The following is a 22558-nucleotide window of genomic DNA, read 5'->3' as shown; positions in this document are numbered from 1 at the left end:
CCATTCAATTCAAGGATAATCTGTTCATACAAATAGTGCCTCCATGTTTTCAAATCATGGACAATAGCATAGAGCTCATTCTCATATGTTAAATAGTTTTTCTGTGCCAGGTCTAGTTTTTCGCTTTCAAAAGCCAGCAGTCATCCACTTTGTTTTTTTTAATACAAAGAAAAGAATTCTATTAAGTATGAAAGAAACTCCACGAGCAAAGCTCATGGGAGAACTACATGATGCAAGGCATGACAAACGACGACCCTAGTAAGACAAAATCAAGCTTCTCTCAAAAAGCTAGAAAAAATCGAGAAGTACATGATGCAAGGCATGAAAAACAACGACCCTAGTAACACAAAATCAAGCTTCTCTCAAAAAGCTAGAAAAAATCCAAGGTTGAGGCTGAAAGTGCCACCTCAACCCGGGGAAGGACTCCAAGAAGAACAGAACAGGGAGCGACTCCACTCCCTAAGGAGAACTTTACTCCAGTAGAAGCTGTCCTGGAAGACCCCTGGACATCATCCAAACGCTGCTCTTAGTAGAAGCAAGAGCAATATCCCCAGCTTCCCAAAACTCTAAACTTGCTCTAATACAACTTACAAGTCCATCACATATTACCTCTCTTGGAAAGAGGCACTCAACAGTGGGGAAAAAAAAGAGATCTCCACCCAACCACGTGACAGTCCTAGTATCCACACAAATATATAACCATTAGTTACAGCCATGGTCCTCTGTGGCAACTTGCTTGCCATCATGGGTGCCACACTTGTCCAAACTCAGTCTTGTGAGTACCCACTCCTCTTGCAACCAGCACCAAAGATCTTACACGTACCGTTAATAGCCATTGGTTCAACACCACAACTCACATAACCCAAATAGGGTTGCAAACAAACAAACCACAGCTAATTATACAACCTTAAGTATATACTAAACAACTTGATAACCTTACTAAAAGTCAATCTCAACCGATCCGTCTAAAGTCATGCCACATTTAACCTAGAATGTAACAAAAGGAAGAACCAAGCAATTGACCCCCATCTTGGCACAATAGGATCCAGCTCAGTCATGTCACTGGCTGTAAAAGGGACGATCACTCCAAGAGGTCCAGTGGGAAGCTCATCAGTCAGACACCACAATCCTAGCCTTTACAATTTTTTGCATGCACTACACAGATTAGCAAATGATTGCAGCTTGCCCCTTCTGCATGGAGTACAAGGATTGGCTGCAACAACTCTATCAAATTTTTGGGCCCACATGCGGTCTAGCCATGGGCCTAGAAGAAAAGCTTACTAGAGGTCCATGAAGAATTATCAATAGATCCTTGGTTGGAGCAATGAGAAATAGACAACAGTTGGCGCCATTGACTAGGAAGATTCTGCGATTACATTCAGCATTGCCCTCAAAGATGCTAGGATGCCCAGCACATCGGGATGCATTCCTCCATAGCTTCTCAAGGATCCAAGAGTATCAGCATGGTAGCTTGGCTTATACAAGGGAAGAAGATCTTCAAGTTTAGGCTGAGAGCAGATCACCTGCCGTCATGATGAGAGAGAGCTCAGCTGTACAACTGATCATCACTCATCCAGTCCTGAGACCGACACAGATGCCTTTCCTCCCACCAGAATGTGTGGGTAGACAGACAGCTAGCATCCCATCCTAGGTGGATAAATGCAGTCTGGTGATGAGTAGACAGCAGATCAGACCAGTAGTGGCCATTTGGCAAGACATTGTTTACACCCAACGGAAGTAAAGGAAGAGGATATCGTAGGATACCTGAGGTGTCGAAGGCACTGTTTAAGGGAAAGATAAGGAAGATCTCGTAAATTACCTGAGGTGTCGAAAGCACTGTTCACAGGCATCTTTTACATCTTCCCAGATCGACGCATCCAACAGTTGTATAGTCACCCTAGCTAGCTCTGCAGTGAGCTAGGAACCCTATGAAGGAGCATGCAAAGAGCTGGTCTGCATAGCGCCCTTGTGGTTTTGTAGATATCTACTTTCAGAAATTAATCATGCCTTCTACAAATCTAAGAAGTCTATCTTTGCAAATTTAAAATACTTAATAATATACATATATCTCATAATCCCAAGATAAAAATTATGCTTCCATTGATTCCCACTCTTTTGACAAGATCCCCTTCCATTTCTGACATTTAATTTGCAGCAATGATGAACATAATTTAAGACAGCTGACTAACAGCCTTGTTAATCATAATGTATCCTCTGTTCCTAAGAAGGTGCAGTATGGATTGATATTTGGCAAAACACTTACCCACATCTCAGTTTGAGTTACATATGGTTGTCCATCAGGATTCCGCAACATGTGTACCTTCTGTCCTTGTTTTTCGCCAGCTGCAGTCCATTCTGCATACACGTCTGGATGATTCCACATTGCTTGCATGTCTTCTGAGTCAGCCCAGTCATCCCAAAACTTCATACTAGGTCTCATTATAGTAGAAGCAGAAGTCACAACTTTCGTCTATCGGTCATCAAGGGTTGCTCTGGTCCAACTCCAGTATACAAGTTATTTCATTTAGCTTCCACGGGCTGGTAATGCTTCAAAAACCCTCTATCTGAATCTCTCCGACATATTTCACCCTACATAAAGCAAAAATCATAGCTCTTGTGAACTAATTGGAACAAAAGGGTCCCAATTTTTCAGCTCCCAAAAAACAGAGTAAACTAATGAAAGGCACCAAAACCTACATTATATGTCAATATCATTAAATGTTTAATTTATCATAACCTATTGTCAAGGCTTGAGTGCTGACAAGTGTATTCCTTCTGATGCTTACGCTTCAATAAGAAGTAGCAAGCAACACCTTCAATGTTAACTGTGGGTGTTAAACCCAAAAACGACACCAACATTGCAAATTCAAGTTTGTGTGATTTCCCCTACACAAGCTTTACGATCCATAACCCCACAATCATCAAAACACCTCACTTTTGAATGTATTCATGCAAAACTCAAGTTTAACAAGGTCAAGGCTACCATTTCAAAGTAGCAGCTCTAGATCTAGAGTCCTTTCCTTTTAGAGACGAGATAAAAAACATCCCCAATTCATCACATTGAAGCAATATGAACAGTCCAGTTCTAAACTCATAATGATCACCCATGAAGCTAATAGATTTACCACAATCACTGCTAAGACATCCCAATGATACCATGAAAGCTTAATGGCATCAGCAAATAGTGCATAAATATATGCTCTCACACATCAATATACATCCACAAACCCCAACTCACATTAATATATACACACATATATACAAAGGTCTTTGTTGTAAATACATATATCAAAACGTTATAGGTGAGGGAAAGACTCAGCAAATGGAGGCTTGTGTATGTGTGTGTAAAATTAAGGAAAAATGACCATTTTCTTGAGGTCGGTAAAATCACTACGAGCTGCACGATAGGCAAAATTCAAATTCTCGTTGTCTTTTGGCAATTTCTTTGATCTTAGAGACAATATCCCAAAAACTTGCCAATGTGAGCTTGAGAGGATCTACGTGTGTCCTTGAGCGCGATGATTCCAACATTCTTAGATCCTTCAGTAGACTCTGGACAGCACAAAAAGACAACTATCATTAGAGGAAGTCCGAAGTAGAGCACGAAACATCCACTTAGCGAGAAAGGGTGCCTGCCGCAAATCTAGTTGTATCCATTTCTAAGTTGTGTGCTCTCCCTTACTCCCCCCTTATGGTTCTTTCAGACACATTATATATAAGCACTCATTCATGCTAAAGAAAACCATCATGTAGCTATCTAGAAATGGGACACTCTGCCCCGCTTATCCATAGCAAACGCAAAGGGCATGGTGTGATAGGATGAATCGTAATACCAAGAAGTAAGACCATGATTCAAGTACCAATAATATGATACTTTCTATAAGTCTTAATGTAGTTAGATTCATGTACTCGCAAAGTTTGATATGCTTGGCATGTATATTTCTTTGTTTTTTACCATGCATCATGCATAAGTGTTAAAAATAAGCATCGGTGGGATTCTACCATATGTGTCTATATTTGATGGGTATGATACTTTACAAAAGTCTTAATATGAGTGATATTCATGTTCTCATAAAGTTTAATGTGGGTCACATATCATCTCCATGGTTGGACATGCATATTTTCTAGTTTTTAACCACGCATCATATATAAATATTAAAAAATATGCATCAATGGGATTCTACCATATGTGTGTCTCCAAGGGATACGGTACTTCCAGAGGATTTCATGTAAGATTCATGTACTTCAGAAGTTTAAATTAGGTTAGATATCATTTGTATGGTTGGACATGCATATTTTTTTATCGTTCACTATGGATTATACATAAGCATTATTTAAAAATCTTTTTTTAGTTATAGACTGAGAGAGATGCAAATTATATTTCTCTCGCAACTTTATATATATATATATATATATATATCTCCAAGCAGTCACAAAGATTTAGGACAGCTTCTAGGGATGGTGTAGAGGACCAAGGGGACGTGCATTAAGAACATAGCTTTCTTGACGTAGGAGACGAGGGCACGCACACACACACACACACACACACACACACACATATATATATGTAGAGAGAGAGAGAGAGATACATGCAGTCACGAAGATTAGAACAACTCCTAGGGAGGTTGGAGAGAAGAACAGAGCAACATGGAGTCATATGGTGTAGAGGACCAAGGGGACATGCATCAAGAACATAGCTTTCCTGATGTAGGAGACGGGGGCATAAACAACATGATGGATACAAAGTTTTAAAGGTATGACCAAGCACGTAAATCTCATGTTTGAGCCAGAGAGCATGATGAAAGAGTTGCGATCAACATCCCTATATGCAGTGTCCCATGTTTGCTTTGATGTTTGATATGATCGGATGTGAGGAATGATGAACCATATGGATAGTCAGATACAAGTGTGTCATCTTTATTGAGGTCACTATGAGCGCTTTGAAATCTAACTGAGCAATCTATTTTAATCATATTTTGAATGTTATGTACGAGTGCTTCTGATTTAGCATAAACATATTTTTATTGTTAAGTGATTTGTTGATTTGTTATAGGTTGCTTCAAAGATCATTTCAGAACCAAAAACAATGCCTGCATCAAGGAATGACGCAAAGAAGACATTGATGAGTGTTAACATGGACTACGAGACTATCCATGTTTGTCCCAATGATTGTATTCTCTTTTGAGCTGATTTGGTTAGCTGTCCATATTGTCGGTCACATCGTTATAGGTAGCACTTGCAAGGTGAGATCATACTAGTGAAGGCCTTGAGACACTTTCCAAGATACTACATATGTTTGGTGTAAGTCCATAGCCAAATTAATGACATAGCATGCTAAGCATCTTTCCTCTGCTTACATGCTGAGGATTCTGTTGGAGGTCAACATCTCCTGATGTCACCTATAGAGAGGGCCTTGATTGTGGGTGTGCCCACCCAGTGAGTGAGTATAGGGTAGATGAGAGAGGGCCAATGTTGTGGGTGTGCCCGCCCCTCTTGTGACGCATAGGTAGAGTAGGTTTTGGTAGGATACTCAGTGCAGGAGGGTGTGCTGGCCATGTGAAGGCTGTTCATGGCCTTCCTGAGGCCTGCTTTGTTGCTGTGTGGCAGCCCCTATTGAGACGCCTAGGGAGTCAGCTGTTGCACGTCCCTTATGAGCAGGAGGGCAGAGCTTGGTTGGCTGGTACAGCTCCCTATGTAGGGCTAGAGGCAGTCCGCCCTAGGGCCCTGCTGGTCAGCTGGCAAGCCCCCACTTTAGGGCCTTGCACAGCCCTTTATAAGAGGCTGTTGGGTCGGCCCTGTAGGCTGCTGATCGGCCCAGCTTCTTGCTGGCCAACTTGGAGGCTGGGGGGCTATTTATAGGGCCCCCCCACTTGAGCATTTCATCATCTCTTGGAGCAGGATAGCCACTGCTGTCCAGTGCCTTGTGGAGCAGCATAGCCTGCCTTGTTGAGCAGTCCTAGGGCAGGAGTGTGGAGCAGTCCATCCACTCTTTTTGCCTCCATTTCTCGTAGTTGTTGAGCTTTTTGTCTGAGCTCTCAAGCAGCCTGTTAGTTCCGAGGTTTCCCCCAGCTGTAGCGGGGTTTTCTCCAGAGATCACTTGCAGTTCTCCTGTGCCTCTCTCTCCTTCTCAGTGTGCTGTGTGTGAGGCGTGCTCTTTCTCTCTCTCCCCCGTTCATTTCTGCTGCGCTTCTCACAGATTCCTACAAATTACTCTGCATGCAAGCACATATAGATAATAAATGGACAAAGTTTGCAAATGAGCCACATAACTTGCATTTGGTCTCACAACAGATTGCGTGAATCCTTTTGGATTACACTCAACATCATGGTCATTGACACATGGCCAATAATTGTGATGAATTATAACATCCCCCACGTGTCACCAAGTTGTAATATTCCAAAGTCAAAGCATAAGTTGAGCATTTATTGATCATAATTAACGAGTTTTTCATTTATTTAATTATGTTCAAAGAGCTACTTTCATTTGGTCAAAGACTTGACTCCGGTCAAACCTCGGTTAGGAAGATTTGGCTTCAGCCAAGATGGTTAACCACGGTTAACCAAGTAATTAAAGTGCTGACTTTGTTCAAAGAGTGTTGACTGAGGTCAATGAGACTTGGCTCACGCCAAGAGGGTTGACTTCCTTAACCAAGGTGCGCCAACTTTGGTTGGAGAGACTTGGCCATAATTAAGGCACTTTGACTGATGGTCATGCCTCTTTAATTATGACCAAGAGGGTTGGCCTTGGTCGGCCACAGAAATTGTTCTATGTTTATGTGTTATGTTTGCTTGGTGGGGACACCCACAATGACTAGGATTAGTCCAGAGATTATTATTCGCATGCGAAGCGCTAACAATTAATGGGTGCCGTGGTTATGCACTTTACTTAATTGTTGCGGGTATAAGAAAGGTTCTAGACTTGGGCAATGTGGAGCCTCGCGAACGATTAGGAGTTATTCGCGTGACCAAGTGCTAAGAAGACCCCAGAAGACCTTACCCATGGACATGGGATTAGAATTAGGCTAGACAAGTGGCAGCTTGCCAAAAGAATGAGCCTTGAGCTCCTTTGTATTTTGATTCACGTTCTAAATTTTGAACACAGCTATACGCTGAACTCTGTAACAGATTTACTCTCAAATAATAAAGACCTTCGGGGGGGTTCAGCCCGACATGTTGTCCTGGGCCCTAGTTGCTTGCAGAGAGAGAGTTTGTCTGCAAATGAGTAATGGTAGAGAGAGGTGAATAGCGCAGGGAATTGCTAAGAAGATTCCAGCTGTTCATGGTGATGAAGCAGGTTGATTGCACCACGGTTGACCCAAGCTCTGGTTGTCCACATGGTATAACTCTGCGAGAGCTTATAAGGGAGTATCCTGTTCTAGGGGATCGCAAACTTTTAAGATGTGTGGAAACTTGCTCATCGGCACAAAAATATAACAAGAAATAGCAATCATTTGAATGTACATGGACCTGAAACAGCGATCATTTGAACGTATAAAGGCCTGAACAGCAATCATTTGAACATACACAGGCCTTCCATAATCAGCACAATGAGAACATCGGCAGTCCTAAAGCTCTACAGGATGAACGACTTCTTTTCATAAAATATACAATCAAGATGTATCCTCTTGGAATATGTTGATTACAGTGTTTTCACAGAATGGAAGGCTGGATAAAGCAAGTAGCCTGTTCCAGATCTCTTTTTTAAAGTTGGGACTCGAGGGCATGAGACCAAACAGGGTTACATTCATATGTGCTCTTGATGCATGAGCCCCGGTGGGAGTCTTAGGGGAGGGGCAAGACGTCCATGCTACCGTTGATAAAAGTGGCTATGAGCTAGATGTCATTATGGGAACTGCCCTCCCTACTATGTACAAAAGGGGCAATGGTTTACACCAAGCTGTTCGTGTGTTCTGCAGAAAGTCACAGAGAAATGTGGTCTCATGGACAGCCATGATTTCAGCATATGTACAGAATGGGTATCGTGAAGGGGCTCTGGATCTCTTTATCAAAATGCAGCTTGATGATATCTTGCCAAACAAGGTCACTTTTATTTGTGTTGTGCCAGTCTTGCAGTTCCAAAGGAGGGCCATTCTTAGCAAGGGATATGAGTATGACTGGTTCGATCTCTGCCCTCATCAATATTTACAGCAAGCGCGGAGCTTTTCTTCAATGCAAGTTGGGTGTTTGTCAAAATGATTCATAGGGATGTAGTCCTTGGAACACCATGATTGCAGCTTGCTGCTTGTCAAAGAAAGGGCAAGGCCAAGAGGCTCTGGATCTTTTTCAGCAGATGCAGTTTGACACTATTAAGCCAGACAGTGTTAGCTTTATCTTTGCATGTGAGGCATGCGGCATCCTGGCAGCCCTAGAACAGGGCCATAGGATCCATTCACTCACAATTGAGAGTGGATATTAGCAAGATGTGATTGTGGGAACTGTCCTCCAGGATATGTATGGTAAATGTCAGAGTTCACCTGATGCCAGGATCAATTTTAGAAGAATACCGAGGCAGGATGTGGTCTGATGGAATGCCTTAATGAAGGTGTTAGCCCAAAGTAAGTGTGGCATGGAGAAGCTAAATCTGATCAGATGCATCTTTAGAGCGTGGACCCAGATGAGACCATGCTGTAATTGTTTATACTGCTTATGAGCATGATGTTTTTATGGCCGATGCCCTTCTCAACATGTACGGCGAGTGTGGAAGCTTACACAACGCTAGAATGCTGTTCAGCTGCTTTATCGGGATCTTGTCTCTTGGGATTCCATGAGTGTTATGGGTGCTCAGAAACAACATGGCCAGGAGGCTCTGGATGTCTTGAAGGATATGCAACGTGAAGGCATTAAGCCACACCAGATCACTTTTATCCGTGCTCTTGATGCAAGCAGCAGCTTGACATATCTACAAAGAATGGACTTTATTCAAGATTTGGTGATAGGAAATGCCCTTATCAATGTGCAAACCTATAAGAAGCAAGGAATGTGTTTCATATGATACTCAAGCCAGATGTAGTCTCTTGGAGCTCTAGAAGTGCAATATGTGTCCATAATGACCATGGGAAGGAGCTATGCTTCTTTTCACATGCAGCTTGAAAACTGAGAGCCAGACGAGGTCAGCTTTATCTGTGCTCAGCCTTTGAAGATGGACATTTCTTTCGAACTTCTTCAATGTGTTTGCCTCAGAAGCCATTGTCAATCGCAATGGACATTTCCTTCGAACTTCCATGTAACAATTGCGATGGACGTTTCCTTCAAACTTTGCTTCAATCCTCAGAACCCATTATCATCCTATATAAAAGTTGCTACTCGTTTCACCCTGTACGATGAAATCTGAGGTCATCTAACTACTTTCCTAAGAGTCGTACTCAGCCAGATGCATGGTGTCACTACCCTACAGAAGGCACCGAGTTGATCCTGAGACTTTAGCTCTTCGCTTATGGCGACTTTCCAAATCTTTTTAGCCACCATATGGCTCCTTACAAGACCTTCCAGATCGGATAATTGCTTGCCATTATCCCCAAAGTTGGATGACGGCATCCATCTCGGATTTTGAAAGAAACTGGAAAGCAAACTGACAAATAGCACACTGTGCTCACCTTTTCCTTGCTTCAAGCACACCCTAACATCTAAATCGTGAATGCGCTCTGATACCATGTTGAAAAATATATCAACATATAATTCTAGCTCAGTTCTAGCTTCTGATACCATGTTAGAATACGCAATGGAAAAATGAATCATCCATGAGATCACACCTGAGACCAGTGCAACCCATAACTGAATAAGAATGTCCAAGAGAGGATTCAAAAAGCACCCACAAACCACAGTAAATGAACAGGGGGGTGCTGCCAACTAGTGCTGGAACTGAGGCCACACACTGTCGTCCAATTATGCTGCTCACTCCTGCTGCTGCATGCCGCTCAATGCTCACTCCTGCTGTTGCATGCCTCTCAATGAGGTCTTCAGTGCTATGGGAGGAGCCCCAAAACTGCGTCTGTCAGCAGCCTGCAAAACTGCTGCCCAACCTGGATGGTCTCTACCCCAATGAGAGTTTATAAGGGCTGGTGTGCCCAAAAAACTGGCTGAACCCTAACTCGGCCAACCAGATTAGCCTGGGTGGCTGGCCGACTGGAGCAGGGTTGGGACCCCTTCCCTCTGCCTTCTTTGGCTGGTCTCTGCCCTGGCACATCTGCCCACAGATAGGGCTATGTGCCTGCCTACATGCAGGCCTGTGTGCAGCCTTACATGCCCCTCCATTGAGGCTGTCACTTGGCTGCAAGCATGCCCTGCGTCAGAGTCCAGGTGTGGCCCAAGGGATGGCCAACACCATGGCTGCCCCTTCCAGGACAGATTTTCCCTAAAGGGTGAGGGTGGATCTCCATTAAACACAAGGACACTCGTGTGCTGTCCATGTGTGCTACCCACGTGGCAGGTATTCATAAGGCCGCTGAAATAATCGCGGGAGGTATTCATAAGGCCGTTGATGCCACACTCTAAGAAATAAAGAAAGCACACAATCCCATGCTTGAAGAAACCTGGTCACTCACCCCTCCACATCTAACAAATATCTGACTGTGTATGATCCCCAGTCAACTGTGTGACACCATGAATCCTGTCCAACCAATGACCTGATTGCAACACACGCCATAGTGCCCCGTGTGAATCACAGTCTATTGAAGAATAACGCTTAATCCTATGATAAGCCTTGGAGTGCGTAACTAGCATCCTGTCATGACGAAGTCCCATCCTTTGCCTCAAACTTTAAATTATAACCACAACTGTATCTCCAAAACAGCCACCCCATGTAACAGTGTTTAGACCTCAACAAGATCATACAATTTGCCAATTTATTTCATTCTTTATTTTTTGGAGTTTTCTTTGAATGAATACAGAACTATGTCTTGTTATGCCCAAACTCACTCCAAAAGCCAAACCATGCAATTTCATCCTTATGACAGTCCCAAGGTATCAATTCCATCACGCATAGTACACAGATTTACATCATCACTACCCAACGGTGAGTAAACCACTGTATATGCGTGTCAGGAGTTTAGACAGAGATAGTGCCACTCCTTTGAAATTTCTCATGATGCTCATCATGGACAACACGCAATAGGCGATAAAATAACACTAACGTCACACAAAACGACAAACCTAATTAAAGTCCACCAAAACACAGCCTACCACAGATTATTGCATAAATTAAGCAGAGAACTGCGGATTTGATGCGGGTAAGCACTAACACAAAGAAATCATTTTCTGATAAAAGGATCCAGGACGGTAGGTGTTCAAACACAAAGGTCCACAAAGAAGGCCTAGAAGCCTGGTTAGGTCTAAAGCCCATAGTCAGTTCGACTGCCGTTAATGATGTCAAAAGATTGCAAGAGACCTTATTTCAGTACAAGATCATAAACAGGTGATCAAGATGTGCAAGAATCTGTAATCCCAACCTCTCTGATGTTCTTGATCTGCTTCTTTTCCCATCATGCATGATGTCGTATTTATAAACTCCCTGGGATAAAATAATTAGTCTCGCTCCTAAGCTTACTATTTTATAAGGGTAACGATTTGACCTTTTTTTATTTGTATGCATCAACCGAAAAATGAAAGAGGTTTGTTCCTTGTTGGACGTGCCCCTCCTAACGAGACTTTGAGATCGAGGGAGCTCAGAAAATACAGGTTTAGTTGATGATTACGGTTGGAGGTTCCAAAATAAAAATTGCGAAAGAATTAGGCGGTCGCCGAACTAATCCGAAGACGTAAAGTTAGAATTTAAATAGCGCATCGAGATTCTAAGCGAGTAATGTGAACATTATTGCTTGACGAAGACGACGGTCCTAAACAAGCAAGCTACAAAATTCCTTTAAGATGAATCAAACAATGTAAGCAACGTAAATCAAGGGGCACGTATAATACCGATGGGAAGATAGGATGTTGCCAAACTGCACGAACAGAAGAAATGCTAGTGTGAAAACGTGAATACATTGCAGGAAGCATATGAAGGTGCCACCTTTTTTCGTTGTCTCTTTTTTTTGTAGGCGGAACTTACCAACCTTCCTAACTCGATTGGGCAGAAAAACAATTTTTTATTTCTTTTGGTCTCTCTCTTTTTTTCTCGACTTGGCTAGGCGTATATCTACTCTACTCTAGACAAACTGGGGATGCGTGCAATAATGAGTTTAATTGTTGAAGATATCACACTCCTCATAAGCGTACACTGGAGACATGGGGTTTGGTGTAGTTGGCATCTCATAACAAGGTTTGATTGACATCTCATGGGGCTGTACACCCATAAATTGTGGATGAAAACATAGGAAGGGTGGAGGGGAGGTAGCCACATGGTTTTTCTATATTTCTATATATCTACATAAGAATAAAAGGGTAGATTACTTTCCCATTTCTCAGTTAAAGTAGATGGTTTAGATCTATGGTTCATATGAAATGCAATGTCTTGTAACTACTTGGAGAAGATTGTAAGAGGGAACAAGTTTGGATATACAAGGATACTTGGGTTTTTTTTTGGAGGAGTTGTTCTCATAATTGATCATGTGAATTTAAGGTTCCTTTTTTGTTCTCCCATGATGGTATTTATTACGAGTCAAATTTTAACACGAATGTGAAATTTCATTGTTAGGCATATAGCTTTGTTCATCTTCAAAAGACCTTTGTTTATGTCATTAAACCTACATCTTTGTTGTAGACCAGGAATGTTATAAGAACGCATGATCCTTTGTTTTTACGAGAAGGATTAAATTTTATTATGGTAAACAAAAAAGTGAGGAGCCTCCTTATCAAGTAAAAATATTCAATTTCTAGAGCTTTAAGTATTTGGAACATGATCATTCTTAACTTTGAAGCCTCTTTGAAGACTTTGAACTCTTGGCTCTTCAATTTTAGTCTTAAGCTCATTATAAATGGGTACACCAAATTGAAAGAATTGAGGGGTGGGAACTTGGAAATGCAAGTGGAGGCATAAAGAGAAGAGTGATTAACAAGAACATACCTCTATTTATATTCCTTCTTTCTTATTTATGAGGATAAGAATTTATCAGAATTTCTCCTTAGATGTAGTGCTATAGTGGAGGCTTGGATTTATCCTTTGCAAATTTCTACAACTAGAAACTTTACCTTCAAACTAAAACTACCTTTTAATAGTCCAATGCACTAAAAAAATCATTTGCTTCCTCTTGCATCATAAAGCACTGCTTACCACTATACTAAAAGGCTGTGCCCACCACTGCAATTGTGCACTCTTGTTTATAAGGGCAAGAATTTAGAGTCCTTTTATCATATTTATTTCACAACATCTTCGTGTAGCCTGGTGAAAAGATTCTATGTGTGGGTAAGGATAGCTTGAGCCTCTTTGCATGACATTTTGAAGCTATCCCTTTGACCTTAGCTTAATTGGGTAAATACACCTTTGCACCTAAGAAATAAAACAAATTTCTCAATTGCCTTTCTCCTTAGGTTAAGTTATATATATGTAATAACTTGTTGATATTAAGGGCCTTTAGAATAGTTAGATGAGAGAACTAATGGAGGAATCAATAGATCCTTAGCTTACAATAGGCTTATTATAAGAAGACTAGTATAGCCTAATTCTTTTGAATAGAATGGTAAAATTTTAGGCATTTTCCTTTATTTACTTATTTATTTTACTTCTTTTAGTTTCCTTGGATTTGCAAGCCATTGACCATTTTGTTACATCACTTGGATTCCTTGTGCTTGTGACAATCGATGTTCTTGCTATGTCTCAAACTAAGGAAAGGGCTTATGTCATAGCGGCAAGGAAAAAGGCAAGGGAAATAGGTTTTTTAGTTATGATGTACAAAATACACCTAGAGGGAAATTAGACAACACTAAGGGAAATATCACTCCATGTTCTAGACCTCTCAAAGCAATTTTCCCTATAGTCAAGGACCATTGATTTGCATACATAAATTGTGGTGGCATGATCCAATCATTAGGTTGTCAGCCTCTCACATCTCTACTAGGTATTGATGGCTCAAAAGGAGGGGAAGTGAGCCTCTCCCCTAACAAAATTGCCTCATGAGCTCCCCTCCCTCATCGTTTTTATGAGGGAAAGAGAGGTAGCTCTTTCTTCAACTATGTTGCCAAAGAGAGTGACTGGTGTGTTGTACACTGCACCACTGCTACAAATAGTTATCTTATTAGTGCTTCATATTCCTACCTCTAATTACTGATATGTGACAACCCATTTCTTTTTTCCTATAGGGTTTCCAAGCTCAATCAATATGAAAAATTACTCGCAATGCTCTATTGTTGTTTCTTCTCAGAGGTTAGTTGATCTGCTTCTCACACTTCTTCATATTTTAATGCATCTTTGCCACCTATCTCTTTGCTCTATTTTGTCTTTACTTGGCCAGCACTAGAGCGTTTTATGAAACCCTAAAATCCTATGAAGCCATGTGGCACTTTTGAAGCTTGTTAGATCAACTGACCTATTATTAGCTACTTACAATAACCCATATAGTTAGCAATTGGCCCATATACTTAGGAGCTGGCCAAGCATTCTATTTTATCTTTAGCTTGGATTGCTTGTCTTGGAGACCGAAGTCATCAATCAATCCGTTCATGCTTTGCTTCACTTTTTGCTGCTGTATGTGGGGGTTAAAGGCCACTATACCTTAACCCTAGTTATGTACAATACTCAAACACACATATATATGGATAATATTAAAGATTAGGGTGTTCTGCACCCACCAAAACTGTATAAATGAATTTTGATGCGAAAACATCCTCATGGGATGCCTTTCGTACAGTTGTAAGTAACTCTACATGTGGTGGAGTACTAAAGTTTGATGATGTTGTGGGTATCTTGTTGGCTAAGGAGATTAGATGGAAGTCTATGGATGGCAACAAGCAGGATGCAACCTTAAATGTGCAAAGGAGTAGATCACAGTTCAGGGGGAAGTCCCAAGAAAGAGGGAAGTATCGTAGCAAATCCAAGGCACTGAACATTGAGTGTTACCACTATGGCAAGAAAGGCCACATGAAAAAGGATTGCTACAAGTTGAAAAGAGAAGAAAAGGATAAGAAAAAGAATGCAAATTGGGGTGCAAATAAGAAGGAAGAGAGTTTAAGGGTTGACTGGCTCCCATCCTTGGATGAGATTTTGGAGTTGTGGCAGAAGAGAGACATTTCCAGATTGTCTTGCTAAGTTCGATTATGTAGTGACGCCCATGTTTTGAGACATCCCAGGTTTTATTTTCACTAGTGGTCATTGCCATGGGGTCGTGATTTCTTACATATACCTTATGCAGATCACTCTAGTTGCAGTTTGAACCGTATATGCGCTCATTTTTTGTTTGCATTGGGTTGCAATGGATGCTTTACAGGTCATTTGGATGCATTGCGATCCTTCTTGGATGCGTTGATAGGCTCAGATTGCCTTGTGGGATGCTTTATTGATGGATGTTTAGCACATAGATGCTATTTCATGCTGAGGGACCGCTTTGACATATTGCAATGGATGCACAGGTTGTGCTATGATCTCTTGGATGAAACATTATCGATGCTTATGCCCATGGATGGTGTTTATGCTTGAGGCATTTGGCTCTTATTGGCATTATATTTGCCATTGTTTTGGCATTGTGAGTTGACATTTCCTTTTGGGCTAGATTTGCTCATATGGATGCATAGTATATGCACTTGAGTCAGACGCATTTTTTGATGCTTTGAGCCTTGAGTTTCGGTGACACTATCCTTCATTAAGGTAGACATATTGGGTGCACCTAGTATTTGGTGTGATTTCTCTCTTGTAGCAGGTACTAGCATTTGGGATTTTGTTTCATTTGCATCATGGCATCCTCTTCCATGTCTGAAAAGGAGTTTTTTAGCATTAAAAAGTTTGATGGGACAAACTTTTCTTTGTGGAAAGAATAGATAAGGGATGTACTTATTCAAAAGAAGCAGATTAAACCCTTGGCAGGGATTGAAGCTAAGCTTGCAGATATGTCTGAGGATGATTGGAATGAGTTGGATGCATTAGCAAAGTCTACTATTAGACTTCATCTTGCAGAGTCAGTTTATTTCACAATAGTAAATGAGTAGACTACGAAAGATTTGTCGAAGAAATTATGTGCCACTTATGAGAAGGAAACTGTCTCTAATAAAGTTTACCTCATGAAGAGGTTGTTTGAGTTGCAGATGAAGGGGCCTCCATTGCTTCTCACTTGAATATTATTTTCAGCCAGCTTTAGGCTCAGAAAATGAATTTTGATGTGGAGACTAAGGCAATATTCCTCTTATGTTCATTACCATCCTCATGGGATACCTTCCGTACAATTGTAAGTAACTCTGCACCTGGTGGAGTATTGAAGTTTGATGATGTTGTGGGTGTCTTGTTGGCCAAGGAGATTAGATGGAAGTCTATGGATGGCAACAAGCAGGATGCAACCTTAAATGTGCGAAGGGGCAGATCACAGTTCAAGGGGAAGTCCCAAGAAAGAGGGAAGTCTCGTAGCAAATCTAGGGCATTGAACATTGAGTGTTACCACTGTGGCAAGAAGGGCCACATGAAAAAGGATTGCTGCAAGCTTAAAAGAGAGAAAAAGGATAAGAAAAAGAATGCAAATTGGGGTGCAAATAAGAAGAAAGAGAGTCCAAGGGAGGACAAAGGAAAGATGAACATCGAGGAGATTAATGCAGTCACTGATGATAGTGACAATGACATTCTCTTCATGTCTAGTCTATTTGTAGACTTGCTTACCACTTCAGATGATGCAGATTCCCAGGATTGGATTTTGGATTCTTGTGCTTCATTCCATGTTACTCCCCATAGGAAATGGTTCTCCACTTATGACAGTGGAAAGACAGGTTGTGTGCATCTTGGAAATAACTATGCATGTGACATAGTGGGAGTACGTGACAAAGTTTTCTTTTGCAAATGGGTCTGCATTTGTTTTAAAAAATGTGGGACATGTGCCTAAGCTGACCAAGAGTCTTATTTAGTGGGTTAGCTAGATGATGCTGGTTTTCAGACCACGTTTGGCTTTCAAAGTTGGAAAATTCAGAATAGCTCTATGGTTTTGGCTAGGGGTGCCAAGTGTGGGACATTGTATCCCTTACATGTATCAAGGGTGTCTAATCATGTTGTTGCAATAATTGAGCAGCTAAGTACTTCTTTGTGGCATTGCCAGTTGGGGCACATGAGCCAGAATGGAATGAAACTCTAATGCCGTTTGGGTTATGTACTGCATTTGAGTTTTTCTTATATTGGATGTTGTGAGCACTATCTCTATGGGAAGCAGACTAAATCAGCCCATAAAATAAGGGGAAAGAAAGAGCTTGAAAAGCTTGATCTAGTGCATTCAGACGTATGTGGTCCCATGCCTACATGGTCATTAGGTGGGGCTGAATACTATGTGACATTTATTGATGATGGAACTAGGAAAGTGTGGGCTTATGATGTAGCTAGGAAAAGCGATGTGTTCTAGGTATTTCAAAAATGGTTGGCTTTGGCTGAAAACCAGTCAGGTAGAATGCTTAAATCCCTGCAGACTAATAATGGTAGAGAGAATATCTCTCATGACTTTCACCATTTCTGTGATTCACATGGGATCAAGAGGAAGCTCACATCCCCTTGTACTCCAGAGCAGAATCCAGTTGTAGAACAGATGAACCGAACCATTCAAAAAAGGTTGCAATGTATGCTTTCTAATGCAAGTCTTTCTGGTGGTTTTTGGGTTGAGGCGATGAAGACTGCAGTGCATGTGATCAATAGATCACCTAGTAAGAGTTTGGATGGTAGTAATCCTGAAGAGGCATGGAGTGGCAAGAAGCCCTCATACTCTCATTTGCATATATTTAGGTGTGAGGCATATGCACATGTGCCAAAAGAGCTTCGGAAGAAGCTAGATCCTAAGTCTAGGAAATGCATCTTTCTAGGTTATGGTGAAAGTGGAGAGATGGGCTATCGTCTCTGGGATCTAGAAGCAAAGAAAATCATACAAAGCCATGATGTGGTCTTCAATGAGAAGAAGATGCATAAGACACCCATGAGGGATGTGGAAATGAGGAGAATCACTTTCCAAGATGTGAATCCACCCACATATGTTGATAGATAGCAAGCTGTCCATGCACCAAATGTGCAGGAAATGGTGCCACCAGGTACTCCCATAGGTACACAATCAAGGGCAAATGATGGATCATCTATTAGTGGCAATGATGAGCCAAATGTGGCTGATATGCAGGCGGGATAGCAAGCTAAAATGCCCTTGAGAAGAACATCTAGAGTGTCTAGATTGCCTAAGAGATTTGTTCCAGGGGTAGACTATGTGATGCTTACTAATTGTGGGGAGCCTTCTTACTACAGAGAGGCTGTGATGCACGGGGATCAACACAAGTGGGAGTATGCTATGCAATCAGATATGCAATCAGAGATGAGTTCACTCATAAAAAATAAGACTTGAGACTTGGTTTCTTTGCCACATGGAAAGAAAGAATTGCCATGTAAATGGGTCTACAAGATGAAGGTCACAGCTGATGATGTGCCTAAGTACAAGGCCCGCTTGGTTGCTAAAGGGTTCAAGCAAGAGAAGTGTGTGGACTTTGATGAGATATTCTCTCCAGTTGTGAAGATGACCACACTTAGATGAATAATTGGACTCATGGCAATAGAGCATATGGCGCTTATGCAGATGGATGTCAAGACAACTTTCTTGCATGGAGATTTGCATGAGGAAATTTACATGGTATAGCCGGAAGGCTTTGAAGAAAAGGGCCTTTGCAAGTTGAAAAAGTGTTTCTATGGCCTTAAGCAAGCGCCTAGAGAATGGTATCACAAGTTTGATGCTTTCATTCGGTCCCAAGGTTTCAGAAGAAGTGAGACTGATCATTGCCTCTACACTAAAAGGGCTAAGGATTATAGCCTGATACTCTTGGCACTTTATGTGGATGATATGTTATTGGCTAGCAAGAAAACTTATGAGCTTGATGCATTGAAGGCCAAGTTGCATGAGGCCTTTGACATGAAAGATTTGGGCCTGCAGGTCATATTCTTGGTATGCACATCACGCGTGACCGGAGTAGGAAACTCCTTTGGCTTTCACAGAAGGTGTATGTTACAAAAGTGCTGCAGCGTTTCAATATGGAGGGGGGGAAGGTAGTAAGTACTCCATTGCCTCCATATGTGAAACTGAGTCAAGCAGATAGTCCCAAATTAGATGAGGAGAGGGCCATGATGGCCAATGTTCCTTATGCATTAGCGATTGGGAGTCTTATATATGCTATGACAGCTACTAGACTGGACATTGCATTTGCAATGGGAGTTGTTAGCCAGTATATGGCTAATCCAGGAAAGAGGCATTGAGAGGTAGTTAAGTGCATCATGAGGTACATGAAGGGTACCAAGGAGGTGTGTATCTACTTTAGCAGAGGAGAGATGCGTGTATTTGGGTACATAGATTTAGACTATGCAAGGCATGTGGATAAGAGAAGATCCACTTCTGGCTATGTGTTCACCCTTGTAGGTAAAGCAATGTTGTGGATGTCTCGCGCACAGAAGTGCGTTGCTTTGTATACCACAGAGGTCAAGTATGTTGCAGCCACAGAGGGTTGCAAGGAGGCTATATGGCTTGATCGGCTAGTGAGAGATTTGGAGATTCATACAGGTATACCGACATTGCATAGTGATTCCATGAGTGCTATTCTGCTGGCACGGACTCTGGTCTTTCATGCAAAGACCAAACACATTGAGGTTAGGTACCATTTTATCAGGGAGGTACTTGAGGACAAGCGCATAGAGCTTGCCAAGGTTCATACAAATGATAACCCTACAGATATGCTGACGAAGAGTCTACCTAGTTAATGGTTTGAGTATTATCGTGTATTGATGGGCATCGGATAGTATGCTCATTGGTTATTTTCCCTTAAAGGCACATTGGCCTTTAAGTGGGAGGTTGTGGGGGTTAAAGGCCATTGTACCTTAACCCCAGTTATGTATAATACTCAAACACACATATTGATTCAGCATGGTTGCACGGAGTCCGGTGAAGGCAGAGTGCAAGTGAAGAAGACGGAGCCAAGGGGTCAAACTGAGCAGAGGTCATGGATAGAGGGTACTATGCAGCGGGAGGAGTTCGGAGCATGAGGGAGGGTACATAATAGAAGGTTTAAATAGGGGGAGAGGGGGTAGTCGGGAGGGTCAGGTCAGAGAGGGAGGACTGCGGTAAATGGCGCGGTGGGGAGCCTGAGGAGTTTGAGGCACAGAGTGTGCCTCAAGGTGTGGATAGAATATTGTAAGTATGAGCGACACAGGGTGCACATCGAGGTGTACAGGGTGGTGCAGACAACGGCGGGCCACATGGGGTTTGGGTCATGGAGGGGAAAAGGGGGGGTGTTTGGGAGAATGAAGGTCCAATTTTAAAGGGGATAAAAAACAAGGGGAAATTTTATTTTTGGAGGAAAGTTAGGGAAATTAGTTAAAAAGAGGGTTAAATAGTGAAGGGAGAAAATTAAGAGAAATAATAAGAAGAAATTAAGAGAAAAAATAATAATAAGATAGCGAATAACAAATTAGAAGAAACTAGGAGAAAATTTAAGAGGGAAATTTGAGAGCTTAGGGGAAACTTTAAGAGGACACTAGAAACTTAGAAAAAAATAGAGAATAAGCGAAAAATTAAGGAAGAAACTAGGAAATAATTAGGAAAAATAGGAAATAATTAGGGAGAATTTAGAAATTAGGAAAATAAAGAAAACTATAAAAAAAGGGAAAACATAAAAAACTAGGAAGAAATTTAGAAAAAGTAGGAACAAATAAGCAAAAAATTGGCTAGAAAATAGGAAAAAATTAGGGAAGGAAAAAGTAGGGAAAATTAGGAGGGAGAAAAATAAGGGAACTTAGGGGGAGGGATATAAGGGAAAACAATTTCAAGAGAATCAAGGAAAAATAGGAAAATGAGGGTAAACAGGGAAAAGCAAGTAGACAAGGAAATTAAAGGAGAAAGAGAGGGGAGAGAAGGGTAGAGAGAGAGTGAGGGAACAATTCTAGAGAGAGAGAGAGAGAGAGAGGGGGGGGAGAAGTAGTTTAAAAGGGTTTTCGAAGGATTATAAAGGGAAGGAAAAGTAAATTAGTATGGTCAAAAGGGAAAAAGGGGATAGTATGTGTGTGTGTGTGCGTGTGTACCCACCTTTGCCCCAATAGGATACAATAACTAGGTGAGACAGTAGGTCATCACCTAGTGTGATGACCTACTATCTACCTGAAGAGAAAATAAGTATTGCGAAGTGCTATTTAAAGTAATGGAAAAGGAATGGAAGAGAAGTACTTGGGTGTGGTACGTAAATAGTATATGGAAGCAAATTGGTTAAATAGATATATGGGTAAGTTGTGGTTATATATTAGGCAAGCAAAGGAAGTGGATAATTATGACAACAATCTAGGTTAGAAGAGTTTTATATATATAAAAAGGGAAAAATTAACAAGGTAAGTGTAATAAAACAGTATTGCACAAAAGAGAAATAAAAGGAGTCAAAAGGCCAAAAGCCATGATGACTTAAATGTATTGTTTGGGAGGTGGGAGCCAGAATGAGGGGTGAGCTATTGAGAGTTTTGGATTTGGAGTGTGACATCCGATGAATAATTCTGCAAGGATAGGAGAAGGATTATAAAGATATTTATTAGAAAAAATAAAACAAATAAAGAACAAGTTTAAGAAGGGAGTCAAGAAGCCAAAAAGGCCTTAATGACTTAAGTGTACACCGTCCAGAGTTGTAGGGGCGGCGACCGATGTGTGGAAGATTTGACAACACCCCTTTCCATAGTGAAAAGACAAAAGAGCAAAGCTAGACAATGGAATAGGACTAATAGTATTGATGGAAAAGTTTGTACTAGTCAGTGAATCCCTGTTTATAAAGGAAACTAGCAGTGGGCATTTTGTAAAAACGACTTTGTGGAAATTGTATAGAAGTTAAGCTTGGATATGTCTTGGCAAGCACACATTTATTGAAGAGGGAGTTTTCCTACCTGCCACCATCCAACAAGAAAAACGGTAAGAACCAGTTTTAGCTTTAGTTGGGAAGATAGGTGTCATAAACACTCCTCCCTTGTTATCAGGGTCACAACAAAAACTAACGCTTAGCCTCAAAGTAATCAAGGTAGTGAGAGCTTGTGAGTATTAAAGCATTTGAAAAATAATGGGAGATAATACAAAAATGAGATCAATGTGAGCATTTAATAACACTAAGATTAGTAGGAGAGATAATAAGCATAAAAAAGTTATAATAGAACTACCTTGACCATGGGAATTTTTAAGGAGGGAAATAAGACTTAAGACATAGAGATGAGTTTTACCATTTAAACAAACCTTAGAACCATGGGAGGTGGGGTGGTTAGAGCATTAGATTAGGTATTGGTAGCTTTAAAACGTATTAAATTTATTTTAAAAAAGTAGAGAAGGGGACAATTTGGATGTCCCATATCTTACTAGATTTCAATTGATGATCATGTTCATGCCAATTTGTGTAGCTAAAACTAGCATGGTGGCATATTATACATTCATGCCACTTTGTGTAATTCTAACTCTCCATCTCTTCACTTTGC

At 41.2% G+C, this 22558-nt stretch overlaps 1 protein-coding gene across 4 annotated transcripts in view; it reads right to left on the bottom strand.

The window, feature by feature from the left end:
* The window catches only part of LOC147892445 (transglycosylase), a 141060-nt gene extending 129000 nt beyond the window's left edge, over positions 1 to 12060 (bottom strand). For 3 of the 4 annotated variants that reach the window (XM_087387759.1, XM_087387760.1, XM_087387757.1), the window contains exons 1-2: positions 11911 to 12060; positions 2264 to 2589 (exon numbers count right to left, since the gene is read on the bottom strand). In XM_087387759.1, coding sequence (XP_087243885.1) covers positions 2264 to 2440 — 177 coding nt within the window. In that variant the 5' untranslated portion in view covers positions 2441 to 2589; positions 11911 to 12060. The remainder of the gene's footprint in view (positions 1 to 2263; positions 2590 to 11910) is intronic. The other variant, XM_087387758.1, reaches the window with a different exon arrangement.
* Positions 12061 to 22558: the final 10498 nt, after the last annotated feature.

Source organism: Dipteris shenzhenensis, chromosome 16 (genome assembly GCF_047967505.1).
Source record: "Dipteris shenzhenensis isolate YYH24624 ecotype China chromosome 16, Dip_SZ_1.0, whole genome shotgun sequence".
NCBI lineage: Eukaryota > Viridiplantae > Streptophyta > Polypodiopsida > Gleicheniales > Dipteridaceae > Dipteris > Dipteris shenzhenensis.
This window is presented reverse-complemented; position numbering and strand designations above follow the sequence as displayed.